This window comes from Haliotis rubra, unplaced genomic scaffold (assembly GCF_003918875.1).
Source record: "Haliotis rubra isolate DU_JTF1 unplaced genomic scaffold, ASM391887v1 Scf372, whole genome shotgun sequence".
NCBI lineage: Eukaryota > Metazoa > Mollusca > Gastropoda > Lepetellida > Haliotidae > Haliotis > Haliotis rubra.
The window spans coordinates 79,426-102,400 of NW_025767049.1; the positions used below are offsets into that span (position 1 = coordinate 79,426).

Here is a 22,975-nt window from a genome sequence, read left to right on the forward strand (position 1 = left end):
CCCAACAGATAGTCTATATCATGCTACTGGGGTGCCATGTCCAACAACATATGTTCTATATCTTGCAGGGTATGCCATGTCCCCCTACAGATGTTCTATATCTTGCAGGGTGTGCCATGTCCCCCTACAGATAGTCTATATTATGCTACTGGGGTGCCATGCCCCCCTACAGATGTTCTATATCATGCTACTGGGGTGCCATGTCCCCCGACAGATATTCTATGTCATGCTACTGGAGCATCGATCTGTGCAATTGGGAATCGATGACTTGTGTCAACCAAGCCAGCGAGCCTCACCACCCGATCCCGTTAGTCGCCTCTTACGACAAGCATGGGCTACTGAAGTTTCATTCTAACCCGGACCTTCACGGGTTCATGTTTGTCGAAGTGTCAAATCAAGGTACTGTAAGCTGTTTGAGATATTGTATGGTACATGTGTGCTTATGGTGGCATCTAGTTCACTAAGGGCGGGTGAATTACCCTGTCTACAACGCCAGATTTACAAGATTGCATGTGGATATCGTCTGTATAAGACTAACCGTCTTATGAGAGAAGAACAGAGGACAATGCTACTTTCACATTGCATCTTGATACGATCATTTCGGGCCTTTCATTTAACATCAATAAAAAAATTGCAATATATTCCAAAATGTATCGTTTTACCTGTTGGTCTGTTCTTTGTCTTCTGCTGGCTTTCAGCACCGTCACTGGATGTTGATGGCTGGATCACCTGTTGACCACCCATGGATACATTGTGTGCGGTAAGATTGGCCACCTCAGTCGTCTTTGTCAAGTTGAGCTGTGGGTTGTTGATATCTGAAAGAAGAGAGTAGGGCGTCAGTGGTTGCTCCGTGTGGATGACTGGAACACGGGATACGTACATAGACATCCAAATGTAAACGTAAGACACCCTGTTGTTGGTGTTTGTTTCTCATATATTACTCTGAACACCCTCCCTACGTCGATTCGCATGGTATCTTGCTACACATGTGCTAATGGGATGAAGGAAAACGACAAATATATCTGTTTCTTTCTCCCAGTGTTAAGCTTTGACAGATCGTGCGTGTGTGTAGGTTTCGCATCAAACTGACACACATTTTCCCTTAAAATGTAACGTGTATTGTAACAAAGTGATGTGGGGTAGCATGCCACTTGTTGTTTCTATTTCCCGAGAGGGCAGCTGCGCTCAGTGCATAGCCAGTCTTTGATGTTTTAACACATTTACACATCCATAACTGCAACCATAATTGAATCAAACCTTCCTGAATCTACTATATAAGTATGATATGTATTGACATATTGACATATAATCAAAACTTATACCTACGTATATGTGTTACTTGCTGTTTGGTATTCACTGATGACATGGCGTTGCTGACTGTTTCTGCTATAGCAAGCGACAAGTCTTGCGTTTCACCTGCAATAGAACAACACAGGTGTTTTAAAAGATAATATACAGAAATACGGTCAATTGTTTATGGAGAATCAATGAGTTATTTCAAATCCTTCGCACAAACTCACCTTGTGTCAGTGACACAGCTCCCTGCAGAGGCGATGGAGACATATTCGTTCGTCCATCGTCGTTTTGATGAATAACATCTGTGTCCTTACGTGTTTCCGTTTTGTGGTGGCTGTTTCTGTGATATATAGCCTCCAAAGGCAGGATCAAAATCATTGCTGATACGAAGCGTCTCCTCCTTCTCTTCCTTGTCCTCCCCTTCCTTCTCCTCCTCGGCAACATCACTTCCTGAATCGCTCATCGAGTAATATAGGCCTGGTGTAACCTCCCCTGTGTCATCGCTGTCGGCACCATCAGAGTCTTGGAGAGGGTGAGCTCATTTTGCAACATGTTCCATTACCTGATTCTGGAATTCAATTATACAAGACACAAGTAATAACCCAATAGGTATGTTGGCATGTCTCAGGCAGCAATCAGGTGACTTCACAATTTTAAGAGGATCGAGTGCATGTATTTAGTTCAAAGAAATCAAAATGACCCAGTAAGTGTGCGTAAGAAACATTTGATGCATGTATCATTAAGATTTGGTATCTTCTACTGTAGTTTACTCTGTTTGATTGGCATTTAGAAGTTGGTGACTAATAAGAAAGTGAGATTGTTTATGGATAACAACTTCTTTTATTATATATGATGCGACGTTTCGGTATGGATTCTTATACCGTTGTCAAGCAAGAGTGAAGTACTACAGCACAGAACAGACAAGAGTGAAGTACTACAGCACAGAACAGACAGGAGTGAAGTACTACAGCACAGAACAGACAGTGAAGTACTACAGCACAGAACAGACAGGAGTGAAGTACTACAGCACAGAACAGACAAGAGTGAAGTACTACAGCACAGAACAGACAGGAGTGAAGTACTACAGCACAGAACAGACAAGAGTGAAGTACTACAGCACAGAACAGACAAGAGTGAAGTACTACAGCACAGAACAGACAAGAGTGAAGTACTACAGCACAGAACAGACAAGAGTGAAGTACTACAGCACAGAACAGACAAGAGTGAAGTACTACAGCACAGAACAGACTGGAGTGAAGTACTACAGCACAGAACAGACAAGAGTGAAGTACTACAGCACAGAACAGACAACCTCCCGGCCCATAAATATCAGAATCAAAGAACACTTATCATCTACCACTAAATCTGACAGAAAATCAGCAATATCAGACCACATCATCAACTGTCCCAATCACAACATAATTTGGGACAATGTAGTGATATTATCGAAAAACTACCAGGACTTCGCCAAAAGAAAACCTGTAGAAGCAGTTCAAATCCGGAGACACAAGCCCTCAATCAACAGAGACGAGGGATATCTCATCCCTTCTGCATACAATGAACTGATAAAAACAACAGATTAGCACTCCAGCTATCATTGCTAATTAATCTCATCAGCCATGTATATTTTGTTTCTGCCTCTAGGACCATTGGCTTCCTCCTATTATCACTACATTATTACCACCGAGTCTTGTTGTTGTTGTTGTTAATCCCCTTGATTCATACCTACATGTTGTTATTACTTAATCCCTGTTCATGTATATAAGTCTGTTCTGTGCTGTAGTACTTCACTCTTATAAGAATCCATACCGAAACGTCGCATCATATATAATAAAATAAGTTGTTATCCATAAACAATGTTACTTTCTTACTGTAGTTTACTGTGAAACAGTGATGTAACTGTATTACATTGTTTCTGGTTAGGTTCATTACAGCTTGTTTAGCTTGACCTGAACTACTCTACATTTGCATGACACGGGAGGTGAAATGACACAAACGGCAGGTCGGTTATCTTCTTTAATAGGGGAGCAGAGAATGTTGTTAATGTTGCCTTCTTGCGAAGCATGCATATATGGAGGCATTACAGAAGCTGTCCCGGAAAACAACACATCTGAAAATCATTTCATGTTTTAATTGAATTGTTTAAACAGTCATATGCTATTTAGTTTGGTTTACTAACTTTACAACGTACATACGTCAGTTACTTTCACAATCCGATTCACTCCCGCTATCACTCTCTACACCCGGTTCAATTATCACTTTTTCTATTTCATGTTAAACTGCAATATTTCTGTCCAAGTAGTCGCTTTCCAAATTTTCAACATGGGTACAGCAATCAGTCCACACGTTTACACCAATCAACTGACAAATGTAGACAATAATAGACCCAACCAGTTGTGACAAGGTCAACAATTCATTACCATTCACTTGATCAGGCCAAGCTGAACAAGCTGTTGATCTTAAGAAGATTATGTATCTAAACAATCAGTTGTCAGCAAGGTATTACTTCATAATGTAAGCAGTGGTGTGGAAGTCACTATATTTAGACTCTTTTAGGGGTCAAGTGTAACCTGGAATATTCTAGAACAGCGTAGACTAGTCGTCCAAAGTATGAAAATTGCTGAAAAAGATATTTAGACTATATAAGCGGGGAAATATACCAGGGAAAATGATGCGGTTATAATGTGAATTAAAAAATTGCAAATAATATAAATCCAAGGTTTTATTTGAGAAAATGATTGAAATAAGACCTTATCTTCCACAACAAACTAGATCTTCTCGCCATGTGTTAACAATAACCTCATTAGAAAACAGACGTTTTTGCTGCATACAATGTTGCTACCGATAACATAGTTTAATACGGGAACACGTAACTCTTTATATCTATTCGGAGATGGCATATAGTAGTATATATTATCGCCTTATTAAGTTTTGACCCCCATGGAAACATCCTTTCTGGTATTGCTGACATATTTCATGTGGTCTTCTGGGTATGGAAAAGTCAATACGACGTTGTTGGGGCAAAGGATAAAACCCATTTGAATCACCATTCGAATGAACCATAACTTCATTTCTAAATATACAAGCTATCTCTATGATTAATTTCTTCCAGTTTTTCAACAATATTTATATATTGCCTGTTAACATTCCACGGTTCATTTAACGGAAAGCTTCTATTCTGGGGAGGCATGTAGCTCCCCTTAAATACACACAAATTGCCAGAAATAGTTATAATGTTTTATAACACACATGGTGAAACATAACCAGTGTCATATATTATGCGTATTGCCCCAAAGTTCGTATTGCGATGTATTGCTATACACTCTTCTGTATTGCGATACATATTGCGATATATTGTGAAAGAACAGTTATTGAGATCTGTCCACTTGTCATATTTTTTTACCTTGCAATTGAATCACAGTATATATGCGAGTAACAATTGTGCATTGTATAACTTCTTTCAAAGCAAGAAAAAGGAAAAACCAGAACATTCTTCTGTTTATTTTTTATGTTAAAACAGCAGGGATCCACAAGTTCTCCGCGCTAGTGGATTTTGTATGTCACCAGCCATTTCCAAATATTACCAGCCCTACACTTTACTATAAAAACTTTCAACAAGTCTTTCTTTTAATGGTAACTGCTGTCCAAGGGAAAGTTAACACAGATAAATGTATGATTTCTTATTTCATATATATGACAAAATCAACGGAAACTAGCTTATACCATGTCCTCCATCAAACCACCCATACTAAACTAACGGGCAAAAGAAACCATACTGAGTCAAAATCATTGATATTATAAAACGACAAACCACCATTGAGTAAAAAGGAAAGAGAATTTTGACAACAGGTGTATAGGCAACATGCCTGTGCATACACATGCCCATACACTTGTTATTACAATTCACTTTCCCTTTACACAATGGTACACAGCCGACATGTCACTTGACTTGCATAACATGATCGCACACAAAAATATGGAGATAGGAACTTAGATGTACGTCTGACAACTTTTATGAAAACTGTAGATATTATTCATTAGTTTATTCAGTTTTAATGATTTCCTCGAAACATCGATACTTTGATCTTTGCCAGTATTTTAGTGGACCCGTTGCCAATCGTTTGGAAAAACTGCCGCCCAATCCCCACCCACCACCTTCCATATTAACTGAATATAGATCTATATTTTTTCCCTCGCCATTAACATTAAGGGGGTATGCGGGCAGAAGTCTTACCTGCGGTGTTGAATGGATTAAAATTGAACAAATAAATCTTTGTCGGTATACCAGTACATCATAAACGTATCGCGATACGTAATTGTTACAATGTTGTAATGTCGTATTGCGGTTTACCGGTATACCGTGCAGCCCTATGTAACAATGTGGTGTCATTTGACCTATGACTTTAAAGACACACATTTCATTTAGTTGAATATTTAACTTAATCAACCCCACTTTGCCATTGCTAGAAAACTTTTAAAAATAACTTCTTAACTGGGCACGAACCATTGTGGAAATGATACAGTCTGTTGCCATTTGAAGATATTGTTACATTATTGATATTTATGTAAGTTGAGTCAATCAATTGGAGTGAACAATTAATCAGTCATCAATCACATTTAATCATCAAAAGTGAACTCAGACAATTCTAGTGAACATACGAGAACATGTAACATTGAAACGGAAGATATGTATATCATAAAAAACCTGTCGACGAAGGACAGTAAAACAACTAGAATATCACAATTACAACTAAAACTAGTGTGGAGAGTTAAATCTAATAGCACTATTTTGACAATACAATATAAAAACTGGCTTTTGATGGCCAACAACTGAAGGTAGATCACCAAACTAGGTACCATGGGGACTTACATTACTTTTGCTACCTGCATGGACCCTAGCTGGATATGTATCATCCCTTCAGCCACTGGCGATGGTAGGAAGATTAAGCCGAAATTTAAAATAACACAAATACTAGAATTAAAACCGCTGGTAAATTTAAATTTCCTTTGAATGTTTTGGGACTTACGTACCCTCTCAGGAGGACAATAATTTAAAGCTACTTCACCCCCGTTTGAGAGTACAGCCACCTACAATCTCATTTACTAATCTAAACCACCAATAATAAAATATGTATCTATTTACAAATCTGTCACAAGTTTTTTTAAAATGCCATTATTAAATGAGAAGTTATATTACTAAAAAGATCCTTCATAGTTTGTGATTTGAATTAGATATTCCTTGAGATGGAATATTCAACACGGTCAAGCAGGACATGCTTGACCGTGATTCTTTCATCACAAGGGAAACACAACGGAGGATCCTCACCTTTTTCAAAGGTACTCATGAGTATATCTTGTATGGCCAATGCGACATAGTCGCATAATGACCTCTTCAAATCTGGACTGGCAACCCAAGTAGGTGTAACCGATAGTTGGTTTTTATTGCATGTAATTTATTGATACTTACTTGGGTGTCCCACTTCTTTTGCATCAGATCACGGATATAAGATCTAATAGCAGCTTTGTAATCAGAGTATAGGATAAGAAGTGGTGTCACAGATTTGTTGATTGCTGCCTTAGCAGCAAGATCGGCCATTGTGTTCCCAGAAATGCCAACGTGTCTGGGTAACCAACAAAAGACGATGTCGCATTGGCCAGTAGCAAGCTCATTATACAATTCAATAATTTCTAATAAAAGTGGATGGTTACAAGAAAGATTTTTAATAGCCTGAAGACATGAAAGAGAATAGGAAAAGATTATGTGTTGTTTATATTTACGGTGTTTATTAATATATTTAAGAGCTGTTAATATGGCGTTTGCTTCTGCTGTGAAAATACAGCAGTTGTTTGGTAGTCGAGAAGATATTGTTCTGGATCCAATGACAGTGGCACATGCCACCGCGCCACCATTCTTGGACCCATCTGTAAATAAGGATTTGTAAGTATTAAATTTATTTTTTAATTGATTATATTCTTGTTTATATTGTAATTCATTAGTTTCAGATTTCTTAAACTTTTTCAGAGTTAGGTCAACTTCAGGCCTCACCAGTTGCCAAGGCGGAGAAGAAAGAAGACGAGAAGGAGATATAATTTCCAGCTCAATGCTGGCAGCAGAAATGCATGGTTTAATTCTTAAACCAAGAGGCGGAACAAGAGAAGGCTTTTTGTTGTACAAATCCTCATAAAGAGGATTAAAGACACGGTTAAAGGCAGGGTTAGACTCGTTAGGATAAAGTTTTGTTATATACTCACGTAATGATAATTTTATACGGCGTTGTGCAAGAGAAGGCTCATCTGCCTCGACATAGAGACTGTCAACAGGAGAGGTTCTAAAGGACCGAAGACAAAGTCTAAGGCCTTGGTGGTGGACAGAATCAAGTAGTTTGAGGTTGCTGTTGCAGGCTCTACCATATACGATGGAGCCATAATCAAGTTTCGAGCGGACCAATGATCGATATAGGCGGATTGACTGAGTGACTGAGTTTGGTTTTACGCCGCTTTTAGCAATATTCCACCAACATCACGGCGGGGGACACCAGAAATGGGCTTCACACATTGTACCCATGTGGGGATTCGAACCCGGGTCTTCGACGCGACCAGTCAACGCTTTAACCACTAGGCTACCCCACCGCCCCGATATAGGTGGAGGATGGTACCTTGATCCCCACCCCACTTTGAGTTGGAAACAACTTTAAACAAATCAAGGGCCTTAAGGCATTTAGATTTAAGGGATTTAATATGAGGTAGAAAGGTTAAATGTGAATCGACAATAACACCCAAGAACTTGGCCTCCTTCACAACTTTGATGGGTATGCCATTTAGAGATAGTTCAGGGTCCTTATGCGGTTTGTATTTACTGCAGAAATGTATACAATTAGTTTTGGATTCAGAAAATTGAAAGCCATTTTCAAGACACCATTTAATTATTTTGTTTAACCACATCTGCAATTGCTGTTCAATGGTATGCATATTTTTATCACGACAGGAAATATTAAAAGCATCCACAAAAAGTGATCCACCAATTGAATCATTTAAAACCTTTGATAAACTGTTGATCTTGATACTAAACAATGTTACAGACAAAATACTGCCTTGCGGGACACCCTGATCCTGATTGTAATGGTCAGACAGGGTTGAACCCACTCCGACTTGAATTTGCCAGTCTTTTAAAAAGTTGGATATAAATTGAGGCAAACGGCCTCGTAATCCAAAGGCATGTAAATCTTTTAAAATCCCATGTTTCCATGTCGTGTCGTATGCTTTTTCTAGATCGAAAAATCTCGACACTGTATGTTGTTTATTAATTATGGCATTTTTCACAAAAGATTCTAAACGCACTAAATGATCGATGGTACTACGGTTTTTACGGAAACCACATAGTGTATTAGTTATAAGGTTATTGGTTTCCAAGTACCAAACAAGTCGATTGTTGATCATGCTATCCATGGTTTTGAAAACGCAGCTATTCAGTGAAATTGGTCTAAAATTTGAGGGATCTGTATGATCCCGTCCAGGTTTAGGTATGGGAACAATAATAGCATCACGCCATGAGGAAGGAAATTTTCCAGATGTCCAAATGTCATCAAAAATATGTAAGAGCGTCTCCAAAGATGATTCAGGTAAATGCTTCAGGAGTTGATAATGTATGTTATCAGCTCCTGAAGCAGTATTGTGAGCCTGATCAAGAGCAGTATGAAGTTCATGTATCGAAAAGGTTTCATTGTAGTCTTCCCCGTTTTCCGAATTGAAATTAATAGATTTCTTTTCTTGCTGTTTTTTGATATTTTTGGAATTCAGGTACATAATTAGATGAGGAAGAATGTTTGGCCAACGTCTCACCAAGCTTATTTGCAATATCAGATTTATTAGTTAATAATTGGTTCCCATCTTTCAGATGGTGAATGCTAGATTTAGACCCCCTTTCCTGTGATTTTCTGGATCATATTCCACATCTTTGATATCGGCGTGCGTGAATTTATTTTTGATACATACTTTCGCCAAGAGTGGCGTTTACTTTGCTTGAAAGTACGCCGTGCTTTAGCGTTTAAAATTCTAAATTTATCTAAATTTTGGACCATAGAAGGGCGACGGAAATAATGCTCAGCTTTCTTCCGTGCCTTCCTAGCCTGTTTGCATTCATCGTTAAACCATGGTTTTCGTACGTGTGGAATTGCAGAGGACTTTGGGATACACTCGTCAGCTATCTTATTAAGTTCATCTGAAAAATATTTTATGGCATCAGGAATATCATTAAAAGCAGCAGGTTTTAGTTTGTCAGCACAGAGAATTTTATATAAAGGCCAGTTAGCCTTTTTTAAATTTCCATCTCGATGATGGAGGAACATCAGATGGATTCACGGCATTTAGTATTGTTGGGAAATGGTCACTACCACAGAGATTATCGTGGACTGACCATTCAAATTCACTCAGTAGGTTGGAGTCAGTAATAGACAAATCAAGAGCTGAATAGTTTCCTGTGCCAGGATGTAAATACGTATTTGAGCCGTCATTATAAATGCATAAATCAGTATTGGAAATATATTCCTCGAGTAATTTACCTTTGGTGTTTGTATTAATGGTAGCATAAGTCGGACCTGATTGTTCTTGTGAAAGAACAATCTACTTTGCTTCGAAAAATGACACGTTTGGCTCATGTTTCACTCGCGATATTTTGGACTGCAACTTCCAGGAAGGACATTCCTTGGATGAAGAGGGATGGCAACCAGCACAGTTGACACCAACATGTGTTTTATCACACAGGTTACTGTCTTCGCAGGCTCAAGCAACTCGTTGTCATGCTGCTGGATTGTTGCAAGACTTGGAGCCGTGACCATATTTCTGGCAAGAATAACATCTTAATGGATTGGGGATAAAAGTATCAACCTTAAAGCTGCAATAACCTGCTTTCAGTGATTGTGGGTGTGCTGGTATTTGTTTGGAAGAGTTCATTGTTCCTTTTAGCAGTGAAGCGTTTGACATGAGTAACGCCTTGAGAATGTAATTCTGTGACAATGTCATGTTCACTCATGTCTGAAAGGCAACGTCCAATATCACGGACGATGCCTTTGCTATGATTTAATGTCCTGTAAGGGGACACCTCCACAGGAACATTAGCTAATAATGTGTTTTTTTCGGAGAATCTTTGATTGGATTTCTTTCCTGCTGTCAATTAACAAGGAACCAGATCGCAACTTTTTTTATTTCTTTTACCTTTCCAGCCAAACCCTCTATGCTCTTTGATACGGCAAAGGGATTTAACTTGAGAGGGCCACCATCAGCCGCACACATTACCAGGAATCGAGGCCAATTATCAGCGTTGCTGAAAGTTGTTTTGACCTCATCTTCTGAAGACGACGAATCGTCAGATTCTTGTGTACGTTTTTTCAGTGGGGGTGCCATGGTTGAAATATATATGATTCATCCTCCTAGTGTGGTAGAGTTTAAGTCTGTACATAGTGATTTTGTTTGATCATTTTGCTGTTTTACTTTAACATGTTTAAAATAATGTCATTTGTATATTTCAGGCAATACAGTAATTAATAACTATTTATTGTATTAATTTCAGATATATGAACCAGACATCTTCACTGATTTATGAATAATCAAATCTCTTATTTCAGGCTGCATAAGATATTTAAGCAGTTGCAACTAAACTAGTATCATTAAAGCTCATTTCTTTTGTTAAGTAATTTCATTGGGTAAGTCCACTTCAGTGTCGGGTAGATCAGTTAGCAATCAAAGTATAAGCCCAGGTATTTTAATGATTGGCTAATTTTGAATTAGGTGTCCCACTTTCAAACCCTTTGTTTTCCACATATGCATTCTGGTCACTGGCACTTACAACTTGCACTTGGACACTTGGAGAGACACAGGACCAGAAATTAAAAGGGTTAGTTACTATTATGTTCTTTTTATGGCATAGTAATGTATAAATCACTACATGTAAATATATCTATATCAGATTAATGTTATGTTTAAACATGTCACATATACTTTGTGTGTGTGTATGTTGAGTGTATGTATATAAGAAATACCATATCTGATTGTATGTGTGGTTTTGGTTATCTGGCAGTAATTTGTATTGTTTATTACTGAATTGATAATAGTTAAGATGGATTATTTAGATGTGTAAATAGATTAGTACTCATGGTATGTTTTATATCATGAACAGGTTCGTACAAGATATCTTGAATACGGACAACAACACCCCCGTGGGAATCACAAGGTACATATGTTTATATATATTTGTATGGTATAATTAATTGAACATAACATCATGCATGTCATGCCATATTCGTATTGTATGTGTAACTTCAACGACCGCAATATGTCAAGCTTATATAAAGTAGTGATGTCTGTATCACTTATGATTATGTAGAATTGTTGCTTTTATTTGTCAGATTGTGAGATGAACTGTATTCTTCTTATCTCATTCCTTGTTACAGGGTGTCAGTTTGTCGTCAGTTTGTCATCAGTTTGTCATCAGTTTGTCATCAGCAAATAAACAGTTCTCACACCCTAGCCTGTGTTATCGTGACTTCCACAAGACACTTTGATGGCTATTATATGTGTATACATTTCTTTGCTTTCTACAATGCCGGTTACATAATGCCAACATAGCTTTGGTCCTCCCATTGTTTGCTACTGCTTGCAGGGGACGTGGAGACCAATCAAGGCCCATTTAACCATGACTCTGAACAAGCACTTGATATATTTCACTTAAATACACGAAGTGTGCGCAACAAGTTACATTATTTGAGTGGAGTTTTCTCTGACTATCACATTGTCTGTTTTACCGAAACACACCTGGGGTAGACTGTAAGCAGCACAGATCTTTTATGGGATAATTTTCACGAACCGGTCAGAAAAGATACAAACGCCTTTGGTGGAGGGGTCATGACATGTCCATTTAAAAGGATGGTAGATTTAGAAAATATTCATCGCGAAACGATTTGGATCAAGCTATTTCTTCCACAAAAAACTTTAATATTAAGTGTTGTATACAGACCTGAGTATTACTATAGATTTTGGCAACGTTTAGATCAAAGTGTAGAAACAGCCTTAGATGCATCCAGTACGATAACGATTGTTGGAGATATAAACGAAAATTTGTGTCAAGTAAACAATTAAATGGTGAGAACTTAATGGAACGAAAAGATCTATACAATGTTATAAAAGAACCTACTAGAGTGACTAGAACCACTGCTACGCTAATAGACCCTGTGATAGTAAGTGAGGACATATCTGTTCGAGACAGCGGTGTTGTTGAATCGGATAAGAAAGTTAGTGATCATAGAGGAACTTATATTTCGTTAGACATAACTGTCAGCACCAAAATGTGTTTTACTAGACAAGTATGGTGTTACAAAACTGGTAAATACGATAAACTTAACAATCTTATCGAAAATACTGATTGGTTTGATATTTTTAACAAATGTGATTGTGTTGATGATGCATGTAAAGTCTTTCACGATGTTTTCACAGGATATGTTAGATCACGTGTACGATCTAAAACTATAACGATTCGTCCTGATGATAAGCCTTGGTTAGATACTCAGTTGAGACGGGAATGCAGAAAATGGGATAGAATGAGAAAGAAAGCAAAAGAACTGACAGTGAAAGAGATATTCGATTGTATAAGAAACAGAAAATAAAGTAAACAACATGAAATACAATGCAAAAGAGAACTTTTATTCCAATCTTGATGATTTTATAACTGAATTACACTTTAAAAATAAACCCTCGTATTGGAAAATGCTGCGATATGTTGTAAAGCATTCATGTACAGCAACTTGCATTCCCGCTCTCAAACAATATCCTATGATAATGACCCGTCGCTTTTTTAAATAACTACTTTGCCTCGATCTCCTGTGAAATTATAAATGCACATATCACCTTGCAACCATTTTTTCTGTATTTCGTCGTCTGTGACGTCACTGAAGAGGGCCGTCAAACTTGCTTACCGTGTTTTACTACACAAATGTACATGGATAAAACGGATAATAAAACTCATCCAACTCGTGCACAATTATGTATTGCCTGCGCTGTCGCTGGTGCAATAGTATACATAATTTCCCTCTCGTTTCGTATAAGTGGTATGGCACACTTGCTTTTGTAATATTCTCTATGTCTGCACCAGAGAGTTCTACGACATTCAAGCACTGTGTCTGACTATAATACAGACATCTCTCTCAATAACGCCCTGTACCGCGGTCTCGGTTAAACCGCCACCATAACAAAAGTTTCCGTCATACAAAAATCTGCTGTTGTGTTCAAGTTACTCATGTTGTAATGCTTAACTGGCGAACGTACATCAACGATGATTTCTATTTCGGGCTTAGCTGACAATACAAATGCACACGGAAATGTGTATCCCTACATATACAACAACTCCTAGCATAACAGAAATTTGTGATTTGTGATGTCCGGTCAGGTTTGATTGTTTGTTTCTATTTTCATTTCAAACCTTTGTTCACTTCCGATGATACATCGGAGTTTTGACTAGGCACACTAAACGAAACAGCAGTCATGCTATACACAAAAAGACATAGACATTTTCACCCTTTGATAATTAATCAGGTCATGTAACAATTTAGTGTCATTAGACCTATGACTTTAAAGACACACATTTCATTTAGTTGAATATACATGTATAAACTAAATCAACCCCACTTTGCCATTGCTAGAAAACTTTACAAAATAATTTCTTAGCTGGGCATGAGCCGTTGTGGAAATGATACAGTCTGTTGCCATTTGAAGATATTTTTACATTAATGATGTTAATGTAAGTTGAGTCAATTAATTTGAGTGAGCAATTAATCAGTCATCACTCACATTCAGTCATCAAAAGTGAACTCAGACAATTCTAGTGAACATAACTCATTGCACTCAAAGTCAGTCAATTAAAAATTTAATTTAATTGTTTTAAAGAATGGTGGACATCATGTAAAAACCTGTCAGGTATGCCCATCCAGGGTGACCAATGAAACCATATGCGGATGTGAAAAACCCGAAACATTGTCATGTGACCAGTTTACGAACTATCACCAGTTATAACGTTTTATAGAATTTCCCACTGATACTGGACTGTTAAATGAGTGAGTGAGTGAGTGTTTAGTTTTACGCTGCACTCAGAAATATTCCAGCTATATGGCGGCGGTCTGTAAATAATCGAGTCTGGACCAGACAATCCAGTGATCCTCAGCATGAGCATCGTTCTGCGCAATTGGGAACCGATGACATGTGTCGATAAAGTCAGCGAGCCTAAACCACTCGACCCCGTTAGTTGCCTCTTGCGACAAGCATTGTGGCAAGCATGGGTTGCTGAAGACTTATGTTACCCCGGATCTTCACGGGTCCTGGACTGTTAAAAGACATATGGCATGGAACAGGTACCTTTGTCAGATGCAAATCAACCCATATCGTTCCTTTATGTGTATATTGATGGATACATCCCTTTAACAAGGCGATAGCCCGATATTATTGCTAAAACTTTAGTCGGTTTTAATTTTGATATATGTGTTGGTTTTCATTTGTTGTAGCAATCAACAAAATCAGATCGTGTACTTGTTTATGAGGTTCCAAAGTGCAGAAAACTATAATTATAAATTAATAATGCTATGATTCTAAGGCAAAAATATAATCACGTATATTGACTTTGTTTTCTTTCAATCCTAACCGGTAAGGATCCAGGTTAGAATTGGGTTTCAGCAACCCATGCTTGTCGTATGAAGCGACTAACGGGATCGAGTGGCCAGGCTCACTGAATTGGTTGGCATGTCATCGTATCCCAATTACGTAGATCAATGCTCATGCTATTGATCACTGGGTTGTTTGGTCCAGACTCGATTAGTGACAGACCGCCGCCATGTGGCTAAAATATTGCTGAGTGCGGCGTTAAACAACACACCAACCAATCTTTCAATCTTAACATGTTATACTTCTTGCAGATGAAGTTCGCACAACATTTTTCCAGTTTTTGCTATGATAATGTAGCTGGAAATATTAAAAGGGTTAAAAGATTATTACGTTTCCAATTAATTCCAAGAAGAAACTGTATTTCGTCTTTGTCGATCATTGACAGGATACGTCCTTATACTACCAACTGCGCTTGCTGTGTGGGTGATGTGAAATTGGGTTTAACGTCGTGCTTGAGAATATTTCGCTCATATGACGACGTGCATGCGTGTGTATGTGTAAGTGCGGCTGCTTGTACTAGCCCAGACTTAAGCAGTTTTTATAGTGCCTGCCCACTGAGATACCATGCCGCAGTGAAGCAGACACATTATACTGACTCCGAGCCGACCAGTCCTTGTAGTACCGATTAATGCCGAGCGCCAGGCAGGGACCAACAAGTACCATATTTTAACGTCTGTTGGTATGACGCGGTCTGGGATCGAACCTGCGAGCTTCCGCTCTCCGGGCGGACGCTCTAACCACTACACCACGGAGGCGGTCGCTTGCGGAGTGGCGCAGCAGATATCGAAAAATTGTCAAGATATTTGGGAAATCATCCGGGTTGGGAAAAACAATAATCAGTCACGAGGAAATGCTCAAGACCAGTGTCCCTTTAAACAACACACAAAACAATCACATTGTTCACTCTCAGCTCACAGTGCCCATATTTCTTTCTATCTTCTCTGCTCAGGCCTGAGTGAGTGAGTGAGTGAGTTAAGATTTAAAGTAACATCGGCAATATTTCAGCCATATCGTGACTAAAACAAATTCTATATTCATGATAAATACACATAGTTTATAAAACCCTGTCAACGGAGGACAGTAAAATTAATAGATTATCACAAAATGGGTTAAAACCAGCTAACATATTCTTTAAAAGTAGACAACTATTTTGGACAATACAATGTAAAAATGGGCTATTTATCGCCAACAACTGAAGGGACTTCGTTACTTTTGCTACCTGCATGGACCCTAGCTGGATTTACACCTTTAGCCTTATATTAAAATGACAAAAATACTATTATTAAAAAGATGGTACACTTACATTTACTTGGAATGTTTTGGGACTTACGTGCTCAGGCCCAGGCCTGAAACATGGGGAATAGTACTGTCTGCACTCGGGTTACTTTGACGTATATCAAATGTGCCTTTGTAGTCATACTTTAACTTTACTTTAATGATACATCTGAAGCCCACGTGATATCTGTACATGTTCATTGGGACACATCACCATTCAACCTACCCCCCACTCTTCTGGTAAACACGGATACCTGCATTCGGATTCATCCCACTTTTACAATTTGCTAGTTCAACTCGAAGTAGAGAAAACACCATGATACACTTACAGTTGTGTGTGAAACTCTCAGTCCTCAACATCGCATACTGGTTTTCGTCTTGGGCCCAAGATTCCTTTGTTGCTGTAGTTGATAAAATTCTCTCTGTCTATCAGCCTATACGAACTTTGCACGGATTGGTTTCGCTTTGTTGGAAGTACGTTGTGTGGTACTGACGAAGACAATGAATGTTGACAGTATCTTGTGAGTATGGTATCCAATATTCGAGACGTAGTTCACACATGAAAATGTATAACTTGAACGGTTTTTCTATTCTAACTTAGAGCTCGTGTTCTGATGTTCTCAGTATCTGAATTTACGTTCTTTTGAATTTCATCCGCATTGCACGACACGGATGTTTATTCCGGGTTTCATATCAGGCTAACAATCTCAGTTGTTACACTGCCAATGTACTCCACACGTTCAGCCGTATGTTACTTGCGCCACTCCCTAATACAGTTTTCAAGTCAACCTCCGCATCACTCGTAATTAAGGATTTTGTTGGTGGCATGGGCTTTTCTAGGTCATATCTTTTGAACGATTACTTTTGTGGTCCTCCAAACATGATATCAGAATTGTTTAAGCAACATCCATGCCTAGTGTAGCACTGTTCGATAGCTTTGATATGGTCAGTTTTATGGACAGCAGTTAAAGTCGGTTCGCTGCCCATCACCACTGTTGATGCACCTTAAGTACAATATAGCGGGGACAGTGGGCACTTATACAGAGGTGGAATACAAACTGGATATGGAAGCAGAATACCCACTCATGAAATCACGGACTTGGTGCAGTAAGAAAGTATACAATATTTAAGTGTACAGAAATATGTTGGTTTAAAGGTGAGTCGGTGTGACAACTATGGAGGCCGTTGCTCACAGCATCCTTACATTGATGAAGTACATCATGCACTTTGATAATTACAAACAACCACAAATAACGATATATTTGCAGTTTATTAATCAGAAATGTAACTTCAATGCTCTCGGCGTGTGGTCTCTATGTAGTCATTGGTTATATGGCAGAGAAATATTCAATCGTCTGATAAACTCTTTCGCAATGGACAAGAGTAATATCCTGTTACAAGACATATATTACTTGTTCCCAAAATTTGAAGGGGAACCTCTCATGAAAGAGAGGAGCATTTCTCCCTAACCTTAACCTTTGGACTTCACGATTTATGTGCACCCCTCTTAATCTTAATCCTGGATCCGCGCCTGCTTGGGTATACTGTGACAATTTTAACCTATTCATGGTAAATGCATACCTTGACCTATAGTCTGTTTGGGTGAAAATGATACTGATGAATCACTATCTAACTCCAGATCGGTTTATGATTAAACATTCATTTCATCGCAGAATGCAATAAAAACATCACACCAGCTCTGGTAAAACAATTCATAAGGATTGTCTCCAAAATATATAAGTTACTTAAAAAAATTAAAATAAGTTACTTAAAAAAAAACCCATCAATTTAATTTATTTTCTGTGTTAAGTTTTACCAGGGTAAGGTCACAGTATTACTGTTGCAGGAACAGCCTCATGAACTGATTTGGATTTAAATTGTGATTCATCGGTATCATTTCGTCCCAAACAGACTGTAGTGAATTCATTGACTATATAAACGTATCAGGTTTTTAAAACGGTTCGTCATTACATATTTGCAAGTGCTCCCGTTAATCCCGCCATATAAGAGGGAAAAGGGTGTGGAAAACATTGAGATGCTTAACTTTACGTTCACACTGCTGACTGCTTAACTCTACCACTGCCACAATATAACAACGGCGTACATTAAACGCCGTAACCATATGCACCCACCAAATGTAGTTGGTGTATTCAGTGTCTGAATATAAACGCCATTTTAGCCCCAGCTACAGACAAGTATGACAGGAAGGTTTCATTTTCACTGACCCATTTGGTTTCATGAATTTGCGCCATTCCAAACCAGTTTGTGAAAGAACTGTTATGAAAAATTGTCAGCAATGAACAGCGGTGTGCTAGACTTGTAATATACGTGGATTGAGTCATTGAATGTACAAGAACCTCTGATGGAGAGAATATAATATGGAAAGATAGGCCTCAGTGTAGATTTTTCTGGCAACTTATTTTTGTGTATGTAGCAATAACCTCTCATTTCCCATTAGGTTTCACCGGAAAACCAGCATTGTGTGTGGTGACCATACCCTGCCTAGCCCTAGTTGCAAGTTGTATTGATGTTGCTGAGAAGTGACGATAACCATTATTATCGTTATTGCCATAGTCACTGCCCTTGTATCTACTTCCCCTGAACTTGTAATGCCACACTGTTTTGTAGAGCCCCAATGATACCTTAATTTTAGTACAGAGTAGATGATTACAGCACGTTTATTTGTTGTTTGTTGGTTTTACATCTTGATCTTTATGGACTGATTCCCACTGAACTCTTGAGTTTCAATTCTGGAATCATCATGTTCCACAAAGTGGAAAAATCGTGTTTCATTCCATAAGAATGTTGATGTTGTTGTCTTTTTTTATCTTTCTGCCCACCCGCCTTTGAGTGCGCAATTGAAAAGTGTAAAATCTGTCTTCCGCTCTGTCCTATGAAGGCGAGGGACGATTTTCTACCAGAATTATTTCATGTGAACAATTGACAAGAATTAGGATATGTTTATGACAGTGCTATTATTATATTATAAGTAATGAAAGGCAAAACACCGTATGCACTTGAATTTGGTATGTATGTCGTAACATATGCAACACCTGTTCTCTTTCGTGAGCTCTCATCATGCATTACAATTACATGTAAACTGTGCGAATCAATTAGGGGACATTTTAGTTTTGGTTGTAACTACAGGAACATACACAAATTACTGGCAGTGATAGTAAATATGACTGGCAATTATAGTAAATGACGGATGTGGCAAGAATATATAATATTTTCTTGGAAACAAACGTCACAAACACTTTATTAAACTCATTTAATAGTGACGGACTTAATAGTATTGATGGCGACTATCTTGTCGTAAGAGGCGACTAACGGGATCGGGTGGTCAGTTTCGCTGACTTGGTTGACACATGTCATCGGTTCCCAATTGCGCAGATCGATGCTCATGCTGTTGATCACTGGGTTGTCTGGTCCAGACTCGATTATTTACAGACCGCCGCCATATAGCTGGAATATTGCTGAGTGTGGCGTAAAACTAAACTCACTCACTCTCTAATAGTATTGATAAAGTTGTTGTCTATACAAGTAGCTACAGAACTGAAAAATGAAAGTAAGTCAGTTCAGCAGTTTCGAAATGAAGTTAAAATTTGTACCGTATTGGCTTATAGAAAAAGAGTTGTGCTTCCCATTGCAGTTGATGAAAGTGAACTTGGCTCATCCACTGTTTTACAAACTTCTACAGAAGAATCTAAAGTGATAGAAACTGCACAGTATCTACGAAATGAATTTTGGAAACTAAAACAAAAATATCAGGACTTTCCGTTTCCTTTGACTGCAGAACACATTTCGAAGGGTACTGCTAGTCCTCCGACATCCTTCTACATGTTTTACAGAACGTTGTATGCAGTTTCTCCAATCAATATTGTCATGACTACAAGATTCGAAAGGTTTGTTTGGTCATCAGCTGATGATGTTTTGTTTGCAACAACAAGGGTTATCCGAAACCATCATCACGTCTTAACCTTTGCCTTGGTCTTGGGACTAGGTATATGACAGGATTCCGAACGGCAGCGGAGATCCCCAAAAGATCATGACATTGTGTAAATAAGTGAACCACTTGAATCGACAATGGCTGACACCCCACTACCGGATGGCTTTGTGAACCAGCCAGGACTCTCTTTTCGTCTAGCTATGATGAAAATACAGGGCAAAAAGCCACAATTGTGATTTGTAGGACGGTCTTGTTTTTATCCGTGAGGCACTTTTACATCAGAACATATGTTCAAACCTTAAGGTCTCTCGCTTTACAAACATCATCCCCAGGGTCTTGGACTAGTTGATCATATACGGCCTTTTGAGGAATACTGATGCTGAAACATTTTTGGTACAGACGTGACTAGTTATAGACCGCACATGACAAAAGATTTGACATGAAATGACAGATGTGTTTAGTACAGAATGTATAGCTATAGTACAAACGTTAATAGATAATAAATGAAAAAAAGACAGGACACGATCATCAGAAATCACGCTGTCATAACTATTGAGCATAATGAACCTCAAACTTAATATTCTGTATAGAAAGGTATTTTAAAGTACGTGTTTCAGAAACCTACTGTGAACACTAAAAAGGAAATTTCATTAATTATGTATGTCTTTTCACTTTCCGTCGAAACACCGTCTTGACATACTTAAGTCGAGTTAAAACAATTATACAACTGCAAATGCAGTTTGCAACTCCTCGAACACTCAAATATATTGTAGACATTAAGAACTGTGACGAGAAATCTTAGAGAATTAAATTAAATGAAATACATTTTGTGTGCAGATGAATTTGTCAAAAGTTTAATTAGTGTTGTTACTACATGGGAAACTCTTTGTTTCACTTCATTCATGTATAAATAACAGTGTAAAGTGAATTTGTTTTCATGTATTCTTTAACGTTTTGAATGTGTGTTCGTCCTTGCAATGAGGAAACAAAACTTAAACATATTAAAGAAGGAAGGTTTATTGCTAGAAATTATTCAGGAATTCTGTAAGGCAGCAGACATGCACAACCGAGTTGTCGATAGCCGCACAATGTGTCAAGCCCTGAGATGGACTTTGGGGCATTAACACCAATGGGTGGTCAAAGCAAAGGGGCGGTTGGGTAGCCTAATGGTTAAAGCGTTGGCTCGTCACGCCGAAGACCCGGGTTCGAATCCCCACATGGGCACAATGTGGGAAGCCCATTTCTGGTGTCCCCCGCCGTGATGTTGCTGGAATATTGCTAAAAGCGGCGTAAAACCAAACTCAGTCAGTCAGTCAGTCAAAGCAAAATTCAGCCACAAAGAACGCTTCATTTCCTACCACTACACTCATCCGTCAAAAAACGTCCATTCCACAAATGTCACATCGACATTTATGACAAATAATATATAAGTTTTTTCTTTGTGGATCGGATTTCGCCGTCACAAGGGATAAATATTTCAATGTCAAAACAATCAAAGGTCTTTTTTATAATGTAAATTATCATTTAGTAGTTGGTTGTTTCAAAGAAATAGCATTGTTAGATAAATTTGGATTACAATTGAGTAAATAGATAAATATTTTATGATTAGCAGTTTGAATTATCAACTGATATTGTTAGTGGCTGTATCTTCGAAGGGGGTTAAATTACTTTAAAACTATTGTCCTCCTGAGAGGAGGGTACGTAAGTCCCAAACCACTTCAAGTACATTTAAATGTACTACTATTTTAACCGCCGCATATGTGTTATTTTAATGTATGGCTAGATTGTCCAAAAGTGCTTACAACTGAAGGGATGGTGTAAGTCCAGCTAGGGTCCATGCAGAAGCAAATGTACTGTAAGTCCCTTTGGTCCCTAGTATGGTGATCTACCTTCAGTTGTTGGCAATCTATAGCCTGATTTTATATTGTATTGTCCTCTTTAGTTAAACTGTTTTTCAGATTTAATTACTAGTTTTACATTACTGTCCTTCGTTGACAGTCTCTTTTTATAATTTACCTTAATACATTATTAATCCGTAAATTGATTTAGCCACGATATGACTGAAATATTGCCAATCAATCAATCAATCCAATAAGACTGTTTGGTGGATTTCAGATTTGATTTTACTGTGTTTTTTCCACTCGTATCTATTATATGTAAATAATGACATGTTACACTACTAGGGTCAGCTCTGTGCTCGTAGGAAGTATGAACAAAACACCAATATCAGTTGTCTTAAGTGCTCATGTCAGTTTTAAGTGAAAACCATTTCATTTCCCGCTTTTACTAATAAATGATAATGATTCGTAAACACATCCTTGTAATAAATTCGGAATCATCCAACAGACTCGGAGTTTAGCTGACATGTACTGAAATTAATGGAAAAGTCTTGTGGACGTTTTTGTTACTGTGAATATTTATTCATACCTTCAGAAACAATACCGGTAAAGTATACCGTCAAACAACACTGTAAACAATACTGTAAACAATACTAGTAAACAATACTGTAAACAATAATAGCAAAACAATACTGCAAACAATACAAGTAAACAATACTGTAAACAATACTAGCAAACAATACTGTAAACAATACTAGTAAACAATACTAGTAAACAATAATGTAAACAATACTAGCAAACAATACTGTAAACAATACTAGTAAACAATAATAGCAAACAATACTGTAAACAATACTAGTAAACAATACTGTAAACAATACTAGTAAACAATAATAGCAAACAATACTGTAAACAATAC

At 38.0% G+C, this 22,975-nt stretch overlaps 1 protein-coding gene across 1 annotated transcript in view; it reads right to left on the reverse strand.

Moving 5' to 3' along the window:
* LOC124286006 overlaps nucleotides 1-16,844 on the reverse strand; it is a 66,250-nt gene extending 49,406 nt beyond the window's left edge. The window contains exons 1-4 of the mRNA XM_046722323.1: nucleotides 16,599-16,844; nucleotides 1,521-1,864; nucleotides 1,327-1,416; nucleotides 663-815 (exon numbers count right to left, since the gene is read on the reverse strand). Coding sequence (XP_046578279.1) covers nucleotides 663-815; nucleotides 1,327-1,416; nucleotides 1,521-1,740 — 463 coding nt within the window. The 5' untranslated portion in view covers nucleotides 1,741-1,864; nucleotides 16,599-16,844. The remainder of the gene's footprint in view (nucleotides 1-662; nucleotides 816-1,326; nucleotides 1,417-1,520; nucleotides 1,865-16,598) is intronic.
* Nucleotides 16,845-22,975: the final 6,131 nt, after the last annotated feature.